Below are 17,072 nucleotides of genomic sequence, written 5' to 3' on the forward strand. Positions count from 1 at the left end.
AAGCTTTGTCTAGATTCTATTCAATGTAGACAAGGACTGTCCCCCATCTTCTCCTCCAACATATGCGCACCTCTCCTTACACTTGATTGTGTTTTATTTTCCAGACCTTAGCACTGGGCCCATATGAAAGTACCAGAACTTTCACTGTTAGCTTAGTTGCTTGGCTTTATGAATTACCATGCACTAAATTAAATCTTGAACTCTAGCCACCCACAACTCTGGTGCTTTCAGAGTACAAGGCTTAATTTCACACATTTTGGTATCATTATTGAATTTGGTTGTATGTTAGGAGATGTTGAAAGGAAAAACACTACCAAGGGCTGAGTCAGTTGTGGTGAGTGAGCATGTAACCGTCTCTACTATCAGCCTTCGTATCCTGTCCCATGAGAAAGAACATTCTGTGCTCACCCTTCATTTGGAAGCATTCTTATTTTCTCTGGGCATTTATTCCCTGAGACCAAAAGTTTTTTTTTTTTTTTTAATGGAAATAGTGTTTCCAGAATTGAGTACATTGGCAAGTATAGCTATCAGCATGGTTCCGAGGAGAAATAGAAAACCCGTTGGGCTGCTAATGCAGTTACAGACTTTTTTCTTCCCATGGATGAACTACAGCAGTGACTTCTACAGACATGGGGAAACACTTTAACACTTCATAAAATTCTTTTTTTGACAGCAGGGGATGTAAGAACCAAATTTCCCTGGGCAGAAATAAAAAAAAATGTTTAGCTGAGATGTTCCTGAGAAATAAACGATTTCAGAGAGAGCTTTTTAGGCAGAAGAAATGTGGACCAGGACACCAATCTGCCTATAAGGGGATCATGGCACACACAGAGGTCAGAAATCCTCACATTTCACTCGAGCACTTAGCATATGATCTGACACCTAATAGGGCCCCAATAAATATTTGTGGAACGGATTTAATCATTCATTCAAACAGCCAAGGCTTTTATGAGTTCAGGGGAGAAGACAGATGAGGCTGTGACAGGGAGGGAATGTTGGTGAGCCACAGAGCCGTCTCTGCGATAACTCTGACCAGGCTCAGCATCTATAGAGAGCCAGGTAACACTCCTGCTTCAATATCTGGCTTCCAATTCACAGTGCAACCCAATGAGACAAGCACTGATGTCACAGGTGGAATGTGCCTGGAGGGCCATGAGGTCCCCTCTGCTAGGGTCACCCGAGGAGCTTCTGATAGCAAGAATAAGCCCTGGCACTGCAGGATAGTTAGATATACGGGGATAGGAGGGGGCCAGGTTGTTCATATAGAAACAGATGTGGGGTTTTTAGAGGACCTTGGGGATTTTTGAGGGAAACTTTTCACCATAGACTTGGAGAAACAGAGACTCAAGGAGCTCAGAAGACTTTCCTGCAGTGATACGGCTAATGAATGTTCCAGCTGGGATTAGAGCCCAGCATCTTCTCACGTCTAGTTAAAAAGGGTATCTACCATTTTTTTAAAGACTGATGATGAAGCTGATATCACTTGCTATTTTAAAAATGTATACAATGAAATTGCATAAGATAGTTCTAATGCGTCCAATCTCCAAGCTGAACTAAGATTAATTACAGCACTGTATTCCTATTCCTGTAAAATCATCAACTAAAGTACATTCTAGGTACTCCATTTTAAATGTCTTATTAGTGACAAGTCAGTTGATCATGGTTTATGCCAAAAAAGAGCAACCTTTAGAAATATATTGTACAGTTTTTTACTGTCCAGCCCAGTTTTCCAATAATATCTTCATTTCCATCTAGGAGTGGCTAACAAATATTTGCATGAAGGGCACTTACCAGAAATTAGGCCAAGCCCATGAGTGTGTACAATGAGATTAGAAAAGACAATAGCCAGGTGCTATTGGAAGGCTGAGACTGGGAGGGTTGCAGCTTGAGGGACCCTGGACCCAGTTTGTGAGACCCCCCATTTCAACAGAGAGCTGGATATGATGACCCATAACTATTATACTAGCAATAAAAGAAAGCTAGCATAAGCAGGCATGAGCCCAGCCAGGAAGCAAGACTTTATCTCAAAAACAATCAGCAGCTGGGTACAAACTCATGCCTCTAATCCTACTGACTCAGGAATCTAAGGTCTGGAGGATCATGGTTTGGAGCAAGCCAGAGAGAAAAAGTCTTCAATACCCTATCTCCAATTAACCAGCAAAAAAAAAAAAAAAGGTGGGGGGCTAGAAACATAGCTCAAGTTAAAAGGTGACAATTCTGGGCAAGGAAGCTGAGTATGAGGCCCTGAGTTCAAACCCCGGTGCTGACACATACCCGCACCCACACGTAGCAGAAAATAGGGCTGGAGGCATGGCTCAGTAGTAAGAACATCTGCCTACCAAGGTCAAGGCCTTGAATTCAAGCTTCAGTATCACAAAATAGAAAGGGGGAGGGAAAGGGAGAGAAAGAAGGGGAGAGGGACAAGGAGAAAAAGAGAGAAAGGAAGGGGAAAGGTGAGGGGGAAAGGGAGGGAAAGGAGAGAGGGAGAGAGGGGGACAGGGACAGGGAGGGGGAACTGCAGTGGAAGGGAAGAGAAAGGGATCTGGCTATGGGTGCTAATTGATGGTGCTGTGTGATAACAGTGAGCATCAGTTCTGGCTGTGGAGGGGGGGAAATACTTCAGGTAAGGTAAGTCCTATAGAGCTGTGTGCAGAGGTGGGAAAGAGAAGAGTGCTGGGAACACATACTTCATTTTCTAACCAGAAAGCAACATTTTATATTGTGTGATATCATCACACCTCTTCAGTTCCACCTGTAAACTACTAATTTAGTCTTAAGATCCTCCTCTGTCCATTTCCATTTTTCATTATAAGAAAACCAAACAGATAATGTGTCAGCAAACAATTTGATTCTAATTTTGCTTTCTAACTTATATGCTATAATTTTTACTTTTTATTCATATTCATTATATGTATGACATGTGTTATTAATATTAATAGACCCTTGTCATCACTGCTATTTGCTTTCCATTTGCCTTTTCTCTACTTTGTTCCATCATATGTTCACTGTCTTCTCTGACTCTGTTTCTGTCTGTCTGTCTCTCTGTCTGCCTCTCTGTCTGTCTGTCTGTCTCTCTCACTCTCTAGCCATCTTAAGAAGCCTGTTGGGAAAGTAGCAAAGGGGGAATATCTTGTGTTGAATTTTTGTATTAGCTGTGTATGTATCATAACAAGGCAGACACAGCTGATCATCCTGGCATGCATATTAATAACTGAGTGTGGCCCACATGCTTCCTGGTCTTATAAACAACTCCTGTCCTGAGCTTTGAAATGTAAGCTTGGCTCATAACTGAAGAACTCCAAGTGAGCAGGCCTATGGGGAGTTCCTGTGAAGTATAAATTTTTAAAAGGCAAAGAAGATAAAAATTCATAAGGCTCTGAGTAGGAAAACTTGGGGAAATTCCTGCCAGGTGGACAGATTAAGAAATTACATAAGGGCGGGGCTGGGGGTTTAGCCCAGCAGAAGGGCGCCCACCTGGCGCGTGCAAGGCCCTGGGTTCAGTTCTCAGCCCTGGAAAAAAAATGGAAAAAAAAAGAAATTACATAAGGGCAAGACAAAGGAGGACATAAAAACAAAATAGATTTAAGAATGAGAGGATTCATCTGGGCTGCCATTTTTTGCTATGTAAGCAAATGAGATCTATTCAGTTAGCCCAGAAAGAAAGTACCAGGTACCATGCCAGGAGAAGCAATGTCATACCATTTGGCACCTTTAAGTTATTCCAAGCAGAAGTGAATGGCTGCTGTATATTCCAAATTCTTGGTTGGTTTTAGTTGCTGCCCCTTACACTTTAGCTAGTGTTAGGTGAAAAGACTATCTATTTGACTATATTTAAGAGCAGGTCCTAGGAAGAAGACTTGAAAGAGATGTGAAAAAGGTTAGGACTTATGCGAATGTTGGAAGAACAGAACACCAGCAAGGATAGAGTTTATATACATTATGACATCACAACTTGGTCTTTCTCAAGGAAAATTTAAATACTAAAATTCAAGGATAACACCTCTGTTTTCCTTCTGGGTGCTAGGCCGGTATTCCAGGTCAATCCTTCAATAATTTTCTTTCAAGTGACGCAAAGGCAAGCATGACAAGCAAGGTTAGGAGATGGGCACATTTTGTCCATCTTCTTACATCCGGCAGCTTCCCTTGTCCAACTCAACCAGCACAATCTATAAAGGAGCCCACCATTTGAGTCTTGCCATGTACCTTATCTTTGGTGGATGTTGCTAAATGGTGTCTTTAGGACACCAGGTGTAATTCACTTCCTTTAATGAGCTAGCTTGTCAGTGTACTTGCTTCCAGGATGCCTCAGAGCAACTTCCTGACACTCTTGGCTATGTAATGAATGTGCCACAGTGGGAAGCTATGAAGAAAGGTACTAGGGATCTTTTATGTTGGGGAGAGCACTCTAGGCTGCTGCTCAATACCCAGGAGATTCCTACCATGTAGGAGAATGAGAGCTAATATTAAACAGTTCCATTCTTTCGAAGTGAGAAAGCCACATGTGGTTCCTATGATGATTGCCAGAAATATTAATGCAGATAAAAGGGAATGACTGCTTATACTTTTGGGAAATATTAGAAGTATATCCATCACTCTGAACTTTCGTGGCTATTATTAAAGCAGCCTCCCCCTCTCCCTGTATTGAGTCATCCTAACACAATGAGTTAAGCTTGGGAAGGCAGAAAGGGGTTGAGGCAGATGCACATAACTCCACCACAGAAGGAAAAGCTCAAAGGTAAGATGCATCTAACATTTCCAGAATGATAAAAATGTGTCTGTGTTGAGCAGGTTAGTCAAGCCAACTGATAATACTTTCTCATGGTGGATATGAAGATCTGGGAAGAGTTGATGTAAAAAAGCATACAGGAAAGAACAGAAAACAGATTGCTCAGTGACCTGTGCAATCCTCCAATAGGATTAATTCTGGTAATTTCAACTCAGGCTACATTTAAGGTTATTCTTGTCTTCAGTCATCCAACACAAGCCTGGTTATGAAGGATGCATGCAAATCCCCTTAGGATGCTTCCGCTGAGACATGTACTCCTCAACCAGCAGTGTAGGCATTAACATCAGCTGAGGTCTCCAGAGACTTTGCTGATATATGCCAACTGCTGAAAGACTGCCCAGAATCAAATTATTGTAATGAGCAAAGGGTTGTTGGAAGGTTACCATTTGAGAGACACTAACATGTATTTCTCTGTTCTGTTTTTACCCCAATTCTCCTAATATCCAGTAGTTTCTGACTCATGGTCTAGTAAAGTATAGTGGTTTAGAATACAAACATAGTTCCCTCTTGGAGTAGATCCATCACATACACAGGTAATAGCCATGATACCATGGATGGCACCAACACCCATTTCAAAGTATTTGGTGGACACACCAGAAAATTCTGAAAACATTTCAAGCAGCTTTCCTTCCTGCCTCCAATGTATGCATTGCCCATGTACTTGCCCCTTCATCTACCAAATATGTGTTTCATGTCTCTGTGTTTCAGGAACTTGGTACACACAAGTGAATTAAATGTTCCTTGTGGATACAGTAATTTAAATCAGACAAAGCATGATATCATCCCACAACTGGATAAGTGCCTCAGAGGACCTTAATAAAGGGATAGGACATCCACTAGCCAAAAGTGGACTAGAAAACCCACTCTGGTTGGGTGCCAGTGACATACACCTATAATCCTAGCTACTCAGGAGATTGAGATCTGAGGATCTGGGTTCAAAGCCAACCTGGACAGGAAAGTCTGTGAAACTCTTATTGCCAGTAAATCACTAGAAAACCAGAAGTGGTGCTGTGTGGCTCAAGTGGTAGAGTGCTCGCCTTGGGCTGAAGAGCACAGGGACAGTGACAAATCCCAGAGTTCAAGTTCCACGACCAACAACAACAACAAAAAAGTTAGCCCACTGTGTAGAGAGTGGCCTTTCATTTAAGACCTTTTGAGGAATGTCTTAAAGTATGAGAAAGACTCATGCATGCAAAGGAGAGGGTAAAGCACACAGCAGGGAGAAAGAAATGAATAGGCTTGGAGGTAGGAGGTAGCTTGTATGGGCTTGTAAGGATGGCGGCCAGTGGGAATGACCCACAGGGAGTGACTGTGAGAGTGAGTGATGCAGTCAAGCTGATGATGAAGAAGTTGACACAGACAGGCCTGATAGGCTAAAAATGTGAAGCAGGTAAAAGCGGACAGGAAGGGATGGTGTATGGTAGAACTACAAATGCTTCTGAGTCATTACTTTCTTCTTCTAAAATTACTATGAAAACTCATTTTATTTTGGAGATCCATGAGCCAGGGAAGCATTATACTTCTCTGATAGTTAGGTGTGGCCAGATGTAGTCACTGGGTCTAATAAGACATGTATTGAAGGCTGGGATGGATCTTTGGACATTTTTTGCTTTCATACTATATTAAGACTCCTTCTTTCTTTTCCTTTTTCTTATGTGATTTCAGCCTAGAAAAAGAGAGGTGATGGCAGGAGCAGCAGCAATTATCTTAGGAAATGTTAATTTCCTAATCATCCAGGAAATGATAGCGGCAGCATAGAAACCTCAGCCATAAAAGCCTTGATCTCTTAAGTTAGTGCTAATAAACATAGTGCTAATAGTGTGTGTATGTATGAAAAAAGAGACTCCTCTCTGCTTGTTTAAAATATAGTTTGGCAGAAATTTTTGTTGCAAATGTATGCTCTAGCTAACTGACATACTAGATAATTATAGAAGTCTAGATAACTTGAACTTGAACAGTGGCCATCAACATGGAGAAAAGTAGGCCAAATCAGGCTCAGAGAGACAAAGGATATGTTTTCCTGTCTGTGTGGAAGCTTATAAACTTACAAGTAAACATGTTGGGTGATATGCAAGTATATCCAAATGTACTAGCTGTGAAATATGGTAGATTCAAGGGAAAACTCAAATAGTGTAATTCCTTAGAAAGGCAAAGTCAAAGTTCAGTGAAATAAAACCTAAGAATCAGGTACTCAAAAGGGGGGGGTGGGGGATGGAGGGGGAGGTTGGGGCAAGGGAAAAAGTGGACAAATGAAGAGCAGGAGAGGGAAGAATCCAGTCAAGAATCCAGTATGTATCCTACATGATTAAGAAGAGTGAAGGGAAGAATGGACAGGGGAGAAATGGATGAGACTATTGAAAGGGGGGGACACAGATCAAGATATATTCATATTCATAAACTGCTTTGTTACTTATCACAATGCCTATGTACAACTACTTAAAAATGAGAACAAAAGGTAACAAAATATATTTTACAAAAAGTAGGCCAAACAGAGGTAAGCTTATCAGGGTAGAAACAGTACCTCTTGATGGCTAGCAGATAAGGTTTAGTGGTAGGAAAGGAGGTTGTAATACATAGTTATAAGACTTGGGCCTTCTCATAGTCAGGAGTGGAATAGACCGGAAGAGTGAAAACCAAAGTTCAATGATTAGGAATTTAATGTTGAGCTTTCCATTAGATGGGCTTTCCCGGGCCTTCTCCATCCCTTTACTGACTCCTCCTGGGTACTTCCCTCGTTCTGCTCGTTCTTCTCTGTTCTTCCTGGGCTCAGGCATCCAGGAGGTGAGCCTGTGTCTTAAGTGCTGCCTGAGCCTAGATGCCCCACGCTGGGGCTTCCCATTAGGAAGCGGCTATTGCTACACATCTCAAGCTCATTTTCCAATTGGGCTTTTATTGGTAATAAAAAGCTGATATATGGGACTGCACAGGCTACACTTTCTTATCTCTCAGTTGTTCCAAACATTAGACCTGCATAATGACAGGCAGGAACCTCTAATTCTTCAACTATATCATAGAGACCTCCTGTAATAGTTACTACAAAAGAAAAGAAAATATTCAACTACTCTAGTTACCCTATCTTCCCCTTTATAACCAAGGGTTGAGTCTCCTTTGCCAGATGGAACTATAAATTGTATAGGGAGGAAAACTTACTCCAGAGTGAGGTGAATGAGCCAAGCCTGCTAAATGGCCAGTGATGCAGTATGCATACTACACAGTACAGCACAGCTATCTGCACTAAGTACAGTAATTATACCATTGGAGTTGTTTTGCCTTCTGTCCTTCTCTTCTGCTAATGCACCCTTTCCTTCCCTTTCCTCTGGCCACTAACCCATTAATTTCTCAAGGCTGGTGAGCTGTGCGAGACAGAATAATTCTATTTTTTCCCCTCATTCCTTTTCTTTAAGGACAGATTGGACTTATGCTGGTTATATACTGATTTATGTTTGTGAATTTGCTACACAGTACTTTCTGATGCTGCAAACTTTTTTGTATGTATGTGTTGGTACTAGGTCTTGAACTCAGGGCTTTATTTTCTTGCTTGGCTGTTTATTTTCTCAAAGCTGGTGCTCTAACACTTGAACCACAGCTCTATTTCCAACTTTTGGGTAGCTTACCAGAGATAAATGTCTCACAGACTTTCTTGCCTGAGCTGGCTTCCAACCATGATCTTCAGAGCTCAACCTCTTGAGTAGCTAGGATTACAGGCCAGAGCCACTGGCATCTTGCTAGAAGCTGCCTTTTGACAACAAAGTCACATGAGATACTTTCACATTGAAGATTCTGACTTTTCACACATCCAGCATCCCATCCTAACAGACACATCATCCCTGGGATTTACAATGATGAAAGAAGTGATAGGCATTTTGGCATATTATATCCCTGTAAACACTACTTATCCCCAGAATGAATATGTAAATCCTGTAATGTCGCTGTAGTGTGTGGTCCATGCACCTGGTACAGAACGGAGTGTAGCATTGTCACAGTGTCATTTAACAGTTTTTACCAAGTGAAAGAACATGGCAGCTGAGATGCATTATGCTACTCTGATGTTAAGTACAGACACAGACAGAACTCCGATAGAAAAAGTAGACACCTTTTTTTTTTTTTGAATAGAGCCCTGGGTAATTACCTTGACTATTGTTCTATGAGAAAGCCCCATTTACGCTCCTTCATCAATTTAGGATCTAGACATGAAAAATCACCACATTAAGTAGTTAAGGCAATTTGCTTTCCAAATGAAGAAAGGACAAAAGTCTCTGCTTCTGAGCAACCCAGGGGAACAGCTAAAGCTCACCTCATCAAATAAAGGATCCTAAAGAGAAGTGTTGAGGTTTTTCTTTTTAATGGTACCTTCTTCCTAAACAGAATCCCAAGGACAGGCTTTGCTTTCTACTGAAGGACCTGCAGGGCAGTTGGGACAGCCTGCAGGTGAATGGTGACCCATCCTGAGATGTGGAATGAACTGTGGTAGGTATGGACAGGCTGTCCTGTCCCGGGGGCCTGGCATGGAGTTCTTAGGAAAAGCTACAGAAACATTGCTCACCTTGAGAAGTAAGCTCTCAGGGCAGGGTCCGTGCTCTTCCAAGTACCACAGAACATGAGACAGGTTATGAGATTTGCCATTCAATATGGAGTAAAAAAGTGGGAGGTTATTGAACTACTTACCCCCAAATAAAAACATAAACGAATGCAAAAAGAAAGGCAAAAACCAAAATCACAACAAAAGAGATGGCCCCCAAAATGTTCACTTACATTGAGTGAGGATCCCCGTTAAGGCATTTTTAAAATTCTCCTTCGCTTCCTCCATCTCTTGCTCGTGGGTCGCTTTTTCGTTCATGAGCCTGCGGACATGGCTGTTGGCTGACTGAACCATGGAATAGAACTGGTTTGCTGACCGGCGGTTCACTTCCCCTCGTTCTATCCAGGAAAGCAGCACTGTGATTGCCTCAGAAAACTTGCTATCATCTGCAAATGGAAGACCAGCAAGCGCAAATCATGCCAAGGCAAGAAAAAAACATAGATACTTTTGGATCCTCTCAAAAGACAGTCCAGCCCACTATGATAGCTGCACTTGTTAAAATGGACAAATTCACTCTCCGGAGACTAACTGTTTCACCAGTGTTTAATTTCTCTCTTCTCTAATTTGTGACTTTGTGGAACCACCCTGGGATTCTTGTTCTTACATGCAAAGTCTGAAGGCTCAGTTACAGAAAAGTTGTTCTGGGCATCTTAGTAATACGCTATAGTCCTGGTCTCACACCAAACCTTGATTACCTTCTTAAGGCCTATTTGGCCTCAACTATGTTCAGAAATAGAATGTGATGTCAGTTTTCTGATTTATAGAATTAGTTGATTTAGTGTCAAAATGTGTCAACAGACTAAATTGCTTTCAAGCTGATTGTCATGTGAGATACTCTTCCTAAAGCAGGCTGTAGGAATAAATTCTTTCTTCTTCTGCTGTAGCTCAATAATGATTTCATTTTAGGGTTAAAGTGACATGTTTTAGGAGGCTGCAAAAGAGAGCATTTCCTTGTTTTCCAAAAAAGAGGCTATGCACTCTGAGGTGGTCTGTGTTTGCTTTGCATGGCTGCTAGAAAACCCATTTGAACCTGGTTTGGGGTGTGTGGGGAGAGACAGAAAGAAGAGAATGAAGTTTCTTCCACCTGTAAGTCAGTGATAAAGTTTACTTCAAAGCCAACCAATAGACTTGCCTGTTTGAGAACAGTTGTGGCACAGACCTGTGTTTTATGGCTTGAAGGTGGAGAAAACAGGTGTGAAGGTGGTTAAGTTAATTAGAACTGGAAGCTATCTGTCAGTTATTACAACATTAATCGATCCAGCTACTGCTGAAGTCTCTGTGCATATTTTCCAGGCAAACTTGATGGGAGAAGCCTTCTATTTGTATTTTTCTACCCCTGAACCATATGATTTAGAAAAAAGAATCTTACTTTTTTAAAAAAAGGGAACTAGGTAAACTTGTAATTCTAATATTCAGCAGCAAAAGTATAATGGAAGATTCAGATTCTTATTCATTGAACAAATACTGAATGTCTTCCACATTCTATGTCCTGTTGGCCCCAGAAAGGACCACAAGACATTCTCCTACATTGTTCACATCTACACACATAATACACACTCGAGACGGATGGTCAGAAGACAATTCATGTTGAATGAAAGAATTTTATTTTCGCTTCATAGATTAAACAAAATCAACGGTTAGATGATTACTAATATTCCATTGCCTCATGCTTTGTAAGTTGTATAGGATGCTCTACGTCAGATCTTCAATCTTCTCCCCCAAAGTCATCCTCCCAGATCGGGGTTCAGCTTCCTTGATGGGGCTGGCGCTCACACACTGCATGAGAAACAGCCTCATCTTGACTCAGGGTGCAGGGAATCCATTCTGTTCTCTCTAGGCACATAGCAGCTATTGTGGATGGCAGACTGATCAGCCAGGATTTCATATCCTCCCCTGCTGCAGCAGTTGCCTTCTGGACTTGAGGATCAAAACTTTGCTCTGAGCGAACTTCCCCGTGCTCCCATCCCAGAACCCGAGGAAGGAAGGGGTCTGGAGTGCCCAATGAACACCATGCAAATAAAAGTCCAGTTTCCTTGAAAACCTCAACCCACACGGACAGAGAACATGTCTTTAGGATCAGAGCTGACTCATACAATTGTGTTAACTCTGGAATTTTCCGTCATAGTTCAACCCTCGGTGAACTCCAGCTGCAGTGGTTTCTTATCTCATTTCATGGACCAAAGCAGCTTGTATAAGATAAAATCCATCATGCAACTTAACATTACCCTCAGCCCATGGAGAGGCCCATAATTTAGCATTATGTTTCTGAGAGGCCCAGTGCGACCGTTACAGTCAGAATAAATTCTGCCTCCCTCCACGCACTCCGCCTCTCTCCCTGTCAACATACGTTAGGAGAATGGACCTCAGAACAGACAGCAGAAATAAACCTAATGCTTATGAGCAGTCTTTTCTTTTCTCTTAAAAATAACAACCACAAGGAACACTGACTTCCCATTAGACACAACACCAAGGGGGTGGGGGGTGGAGTGTGGAAAAAACCCTTGAGAGTTTTGGAGCTTGCAAGGAGAGAGAACATCTTTCATTCCTGGGCTCGCAGGTCATTTTCCCTTCTGTTGCTGTGGTCACTAGGTTTCACAGATACATTAAGTTACACACTATACATTTAAAGATGTATCTTTGTTCACATGACCTGAAAACCATACTGTTCTTTTCTTCTAGACCTAGAACGGATATTAAGCATAAGCTACAAGCAGCAGGTTGGAGCTGAGAGTTTTCAGACAGAGGAAACAACATCCTTAAGGGGTAAGTACTTGAAAATACACTGTTTAAGAAAAAATAAGGAGCCAAGAGATTTCTGTACTACATTATCTAGTACTAGTAAGCAAAATTCCATTTGCTTAAGAGAAGAATAGAGTTTTGAAGATTCTCAACTTCATTTCTGAACTCTTTGAAACTGGCAGGCCTGATGTATGATTGATATACTGGCATTCAAATTAAATTCAAAACACATTAGTCAAGCCATGCTTCGTAAATCCAGTCGATATTTGTTGCCGTGTTAGAAGTGACTTTAATTTATATTAATTAAGACCAAGCCAGTAACTCCCTCTGGATGACTAAGAAGCATATTGAGAGCGGTCATTTTCAATACCCAACTGTAAATTCAATTTTGTATTCAGTGGAAAGATCACTGAGAAAGTGGAAAACAATATAAACTAATTTAAATAGGATTTAGATTGCAGCATTAGTAAGACTACTCATGTGGAAGGAAATTAACACTGCTCATAAAAATCACATCAAAGATGCACTTATAAAAATTCCAAATATTCTCTGTGAACATGCTTAGGCATAACTCTTGACATGTGTACAATTAGAAACTAGAGTGTGCAGATGCAATTTTTCCACAGGAAGAATTGAGGAAATTGTCATATCATGGAGGGAAAATGGACCATTTGTTCATTAAAAATGGCTCAATATTTAGCCAGGCTCCCAATGGCTCTCATGTATTATCCTAGTTACTCAGGAAGCTGAGATCTGAGGGACATGGTTCCAAGCCAGCCTGGCAGGAAAAATCTGAGACTCATCTCCAATTAACAACCAAAAAGTAGGAAGTAGAGTTGTTGCTCAAGTAGTGGAGCCAAAAAAAAAAAGCTCAGGGACAGCACTCAGGCCTCCATTTCAAGTGCCAGGTCTGGCACACAAAAATATGCCAAATTTTTCCCTAAGCAATTAGGAAACCTTACCACATACACCTAGGTTACTGGAAATGCTTGCTTGCTGGTTTTCCTTTCTTCAGTCCACCCCCACTCCTTTGTCATCTTCCTCTTGTTAAACGCCATGGCATCGCCCCTGATTTTGCATGGGTTGTGCTTTTTTCCTAGGGGCCCTCACAACCATGGATTAGCTGACGTTCTTCCTCATGATTCAACTGAAGTGACATTTTATGAACGAACTTCTCCTGTCACCCTGGTTTGAACTGTGGGCTTTATTGCTCTGTTTATATCATTACATACTGTGCTAGAAGAGTCTCTGTGGGGTGACTGTTGGTTTTCCTCTGTCTCCAGATTTGGGGTTTGAGAAGAGAAAAACTTCTCAGACATAGTTTAATCTTCTGATGACGTCTCACATCCCCTTTTGTGGGTTGTATTTTGCTTTATTTATACAATTTAAAAAATGATCTTTAAGTAGTTGTACAAAGGGGTTTCAAGTCAACATGTTAGCTCATGAGTGCAATGCATCTCGATCACTCCTCCCATCTCTCCCAACCCTGCCCATTCCTCAAGATACCATTTTCACATATGTACATTGACTAAGATTTACTTTTCATGGATTGTATTATCCTGAGCAAACAAGTGATTAAAAGTCAGAAAGCATCATAGTTGATAACAACAATATTAGTTTCAAGTTAAAAGAGTGTTCTCACAGAGTGGACCCATGCTCCTATGGGAACCAAGCAAGCAATTCCCTGAGCTCATTGTCTCTGGCTGTGAAATACTTAGTGATGCCAGACAGTCCTAGAGTAGTAGAGTCTTTGGCAACAAGGCACTAACCAGCTATCAAATTATTCACAGATTTTTTTTGGAAAGCACACTTAGTTCTAGGACTACTACCATCACTGGTTATTAGCTTTATGAGGAATAAGTAGTGGTTTGATGATTATCTTGCTTCATTTCTGGTGCAGACTTTGTCATACTCCCTTCTTCTCTCTCTTTCCCATGTTTATTGAATACCCCACATGTAGTATACATTGAAACATTGCATATAGGATAATCTTTGGTGTTTAAAAACCACATGCATGATCATCCCTGAGAAGCTTGTTAGAAATGCAGACTCAGCCTCTCTCAGGCTCTCTCAGTCCTCCAGACTGTGAATCTGCATTTTACCGAAATTTGGCAGCATAGAAGAAATGACTCAGTGAAAGTCAGGTAAACTAGGAACTAATCTAAGCTGGCAGACTATGAAAGCTTGAAATTGAAAAGAGTATTTAAAATTTAAATGATTTTGTAAGGATTTAATGTGATTCTTAAGAGCTTTGTGAGTCTTTGCCCCTAAATTCCTACTTGCAATGAAAGAATGTCACTCTCATCCAGGAAAGAAGAAAACAAATCCAAGAACCTGGAAACGTGCATAGTCTTTATTGTAAATCCTTTCAAGAAAATACTGGGCCAGGACCAGGAGCCTCTTCACCTCCACCCACAACTCAATGATCTGATTCTATGGAGGAAGGGAGTCTGAACCTTTGTCTTTCACTAGGCTACTTTACAACTCTAGGAAAAATCTCTCTATAAAAATGTAAATAAATATTTATCTATTAGAAAACAGAAATCTTTGTAAGGAATTTTGTTTTTGCCAGTACTAGGGCATGAACTCAAGTGTCTTGTTCAGCTTTTTCATTCAGGGATGGCATTCTATCAATTGAGCTACACCTCTACTTCTGACCTTTTGCTAGTCATTGGAAAGAATCTCTTATATTTGTCTTCCTAGACTGGCTCCAAACAATTCTTAGGTCTCAGCCTCTTGAGTAGCTAGGATTATAGGCATTAGCCACTGGTGCCCAGTTATAAGGCAAATTCTGTAAGCAATATCTATCTATCACCAAAGGCAGAGATGAATGAATGTGTCAACATACCATTCATTATATGTGTGTATATCTATTCCTTTGGAAAGAAAAGTGTTGTAGAATATTTCTACTCAAACATGGAACCTCCCTCTCTTGTTCTTTTATAGATCCAGCTGTGAATAAAGGTACTGCATCCCGATCTATTCAGAAATTCAAGGTTGGATTTCCCTGAGCCCACAAAAGAGGAGGGAAAAACAAATTATTCCCACATTAACTATGTACTGGTTGGATTAAGACTTACCAAGTACCCACCATACTCTGCCCAGCCCAGCAGTTTTACATGTGCCTGAAGCATGGGCCCTACACTGAGAAGTGTGCCTTTCCTCCAGGGGTTATTTACAGATCTGTGGGGAAGAAACCATGACTCTCTTACAAATATACAAAAAAATCAGGTGCCAATGATTTATTTAACTCATTCACTAACAAGGAAGCAGTGATATGCTAAAACTGGATCAAAGGAAAATTTGCCCCAAACAAGTCTCCTTTTTTGGGCCACTCAATTAACCATACACCAAGTAACGAAATCATAGACACCACACAAGGCTACAGAGATGACTAATGCTCCCCACAATCTTGTCAACTGTTGAGTATCTGTAAAAATGAGAAACTTAAGAGGGCAATCTGAGAATGTACTAATGATTCGTTTCAGGGTCAAGAAAAATGTTTCTAAATGAAATGGCCTATCTTGCCTTATGAAGGTTAGTAATACCAAGAAAGTGATTCTCAGATAGACTTCTGGGCTTCCTATTTCCCTTGTCTGAAGGAGGAGGCCTGGCTTTTAGCTAATGGAATGTCCACTTGGCTCATAGCATTATTGATTTTTACTTTCATGAAACCATAAATATTGACAACCTCCTCTGCAAAATGCTGGTACCACTTCCACCTCTACCTCTCAGTCACAGGCTGATTCTGGTCACACTAAGGAAATCTAAGTCTAGTTCTCAGAAGGACCAGATGCATGGTGACACATGGCGAGCTCTCAATAGCACTGTTGCAGACCTTTGTCAGAACTTCCATTTAATACAGAGAGAAATTCTTTATCACATAAAGAGAGATTATGGGCAGCTTTCCAAAAGGGAGGAAAGTACACAAAACTTTTAAGTGTTCTTGCCCACAGAAATCCCCCGTGAAGGAGGAGAGAATGCTTCCTTGTGGTCTAATCAATCTCTTCATTGCACAGACCAAACCCAGGGCTCCTTCAGGGCTGGATAGTCTGCATTAGACACACTGGAATTCATTATCTCGTCTGCCTGGTGCCACTGTTTCTAATAAAGTGTAATTATGGTGCTATCGAGCTCCTTCTCACTTTCTCTAAGCCATCCCATAAACTTTGGGTCTATGCACAGTTACTTCCCAGTCAGTCTTCATTAAGTTGAATTGTCTCAGAACAATGTCTAGTTAATCAGCAGGGTGCCTACTCATTCTCTTTCTTAGAATTTATATTAATGAAACCGACGCTGGGAGACTTGGTGTCTCAGACACTACAAAACACTATAAAACTGTGTTTCCCCTGGCTTTGGAAGGCCTAGCAGTCAGCAAATGGAATGAGGTGATCTGGCCCCAAAAGATTCCCCCTTCTCGAACCTTACTGCATTGTTTGTGGGAGTGTAAACTTGTTCAACCACTTTGGAAAGTAGTATGGAGGTTCCTCAAAAGATTTCACATAGAGCTCCCCTATGACCCAGCAATCCCACTTTTGGGCATTTACCCAAATGCTCACAAACAAGACCACAATAAAGCTACCAGCACGACTGTGTTTATTGCAGCACTATTTACTATAGCTAAGATATGGAACCAACCCAGATGCCCCTCAGTAGATGAATGGATCAAGAAAATGTGCTATATATACACAATGGAATTCTATGCCTCCATCAGAAAGAAAGACATTGCCCCATTTGTTAGGAAATGGAAAGACTTGGAAAAAATTATATTAAGTGAAGTAAGCCAGGCCCAAAGAAACATAGGTCCCATGGTTTCCCTTATTTGCAATATCTAGTATATGTCTGAGTCAAGCAGAAAAGGTCAGATAAGGTGATGTTAGGGAAATGAACCCTAAGATATGTACTCAAATGTTTTTTTTTCTTTCATGCAATTGTTTCTAACGCATTTATAAGATTATTTCTTTGTTG

General features: G+C 41.0%; 1 protein-coding gene across 1 annotated transcript in view; it reads right to left on the reverse strand.

The window, feature by feature from the left end:
- The window catches only part of Enox1 (ecto-NOX disulfide-thiol exchanger 1), a 279,670-nt gene that overhangs the window by 122,534 nt on the left and 140,064 nt on the right, over positions 1-17,072 (reverse strand). The window contains exon 7 of the mRNA XM_013027584.1: positions 9,539-9,751. Coding sequence (XP_012883038.1) covers positions 9,539-9,751 — 213 coding nt within the window. The remainder of the gene's footprint in view (positions 1-9,538; positions 9,752-17,072) is intronic.

This window comes from Dipodomys ordii, unplaced genomic scaffold (genome assembly GCF_000151885.1).
Source record: "Dipodomys ordii isolate 6190 unplaced genomic scaffold, Dord_2.0 Scaffold1, whole genome shotgun sequence".
In the NCBI taxonomy this organism is placed as follows: domain Eukaryota; kingdom Metazoa; phylum Chordata; class Mammalia; order Rodentia; family Heteromyidae; genus Dipodomys; species Dipodomys ordii.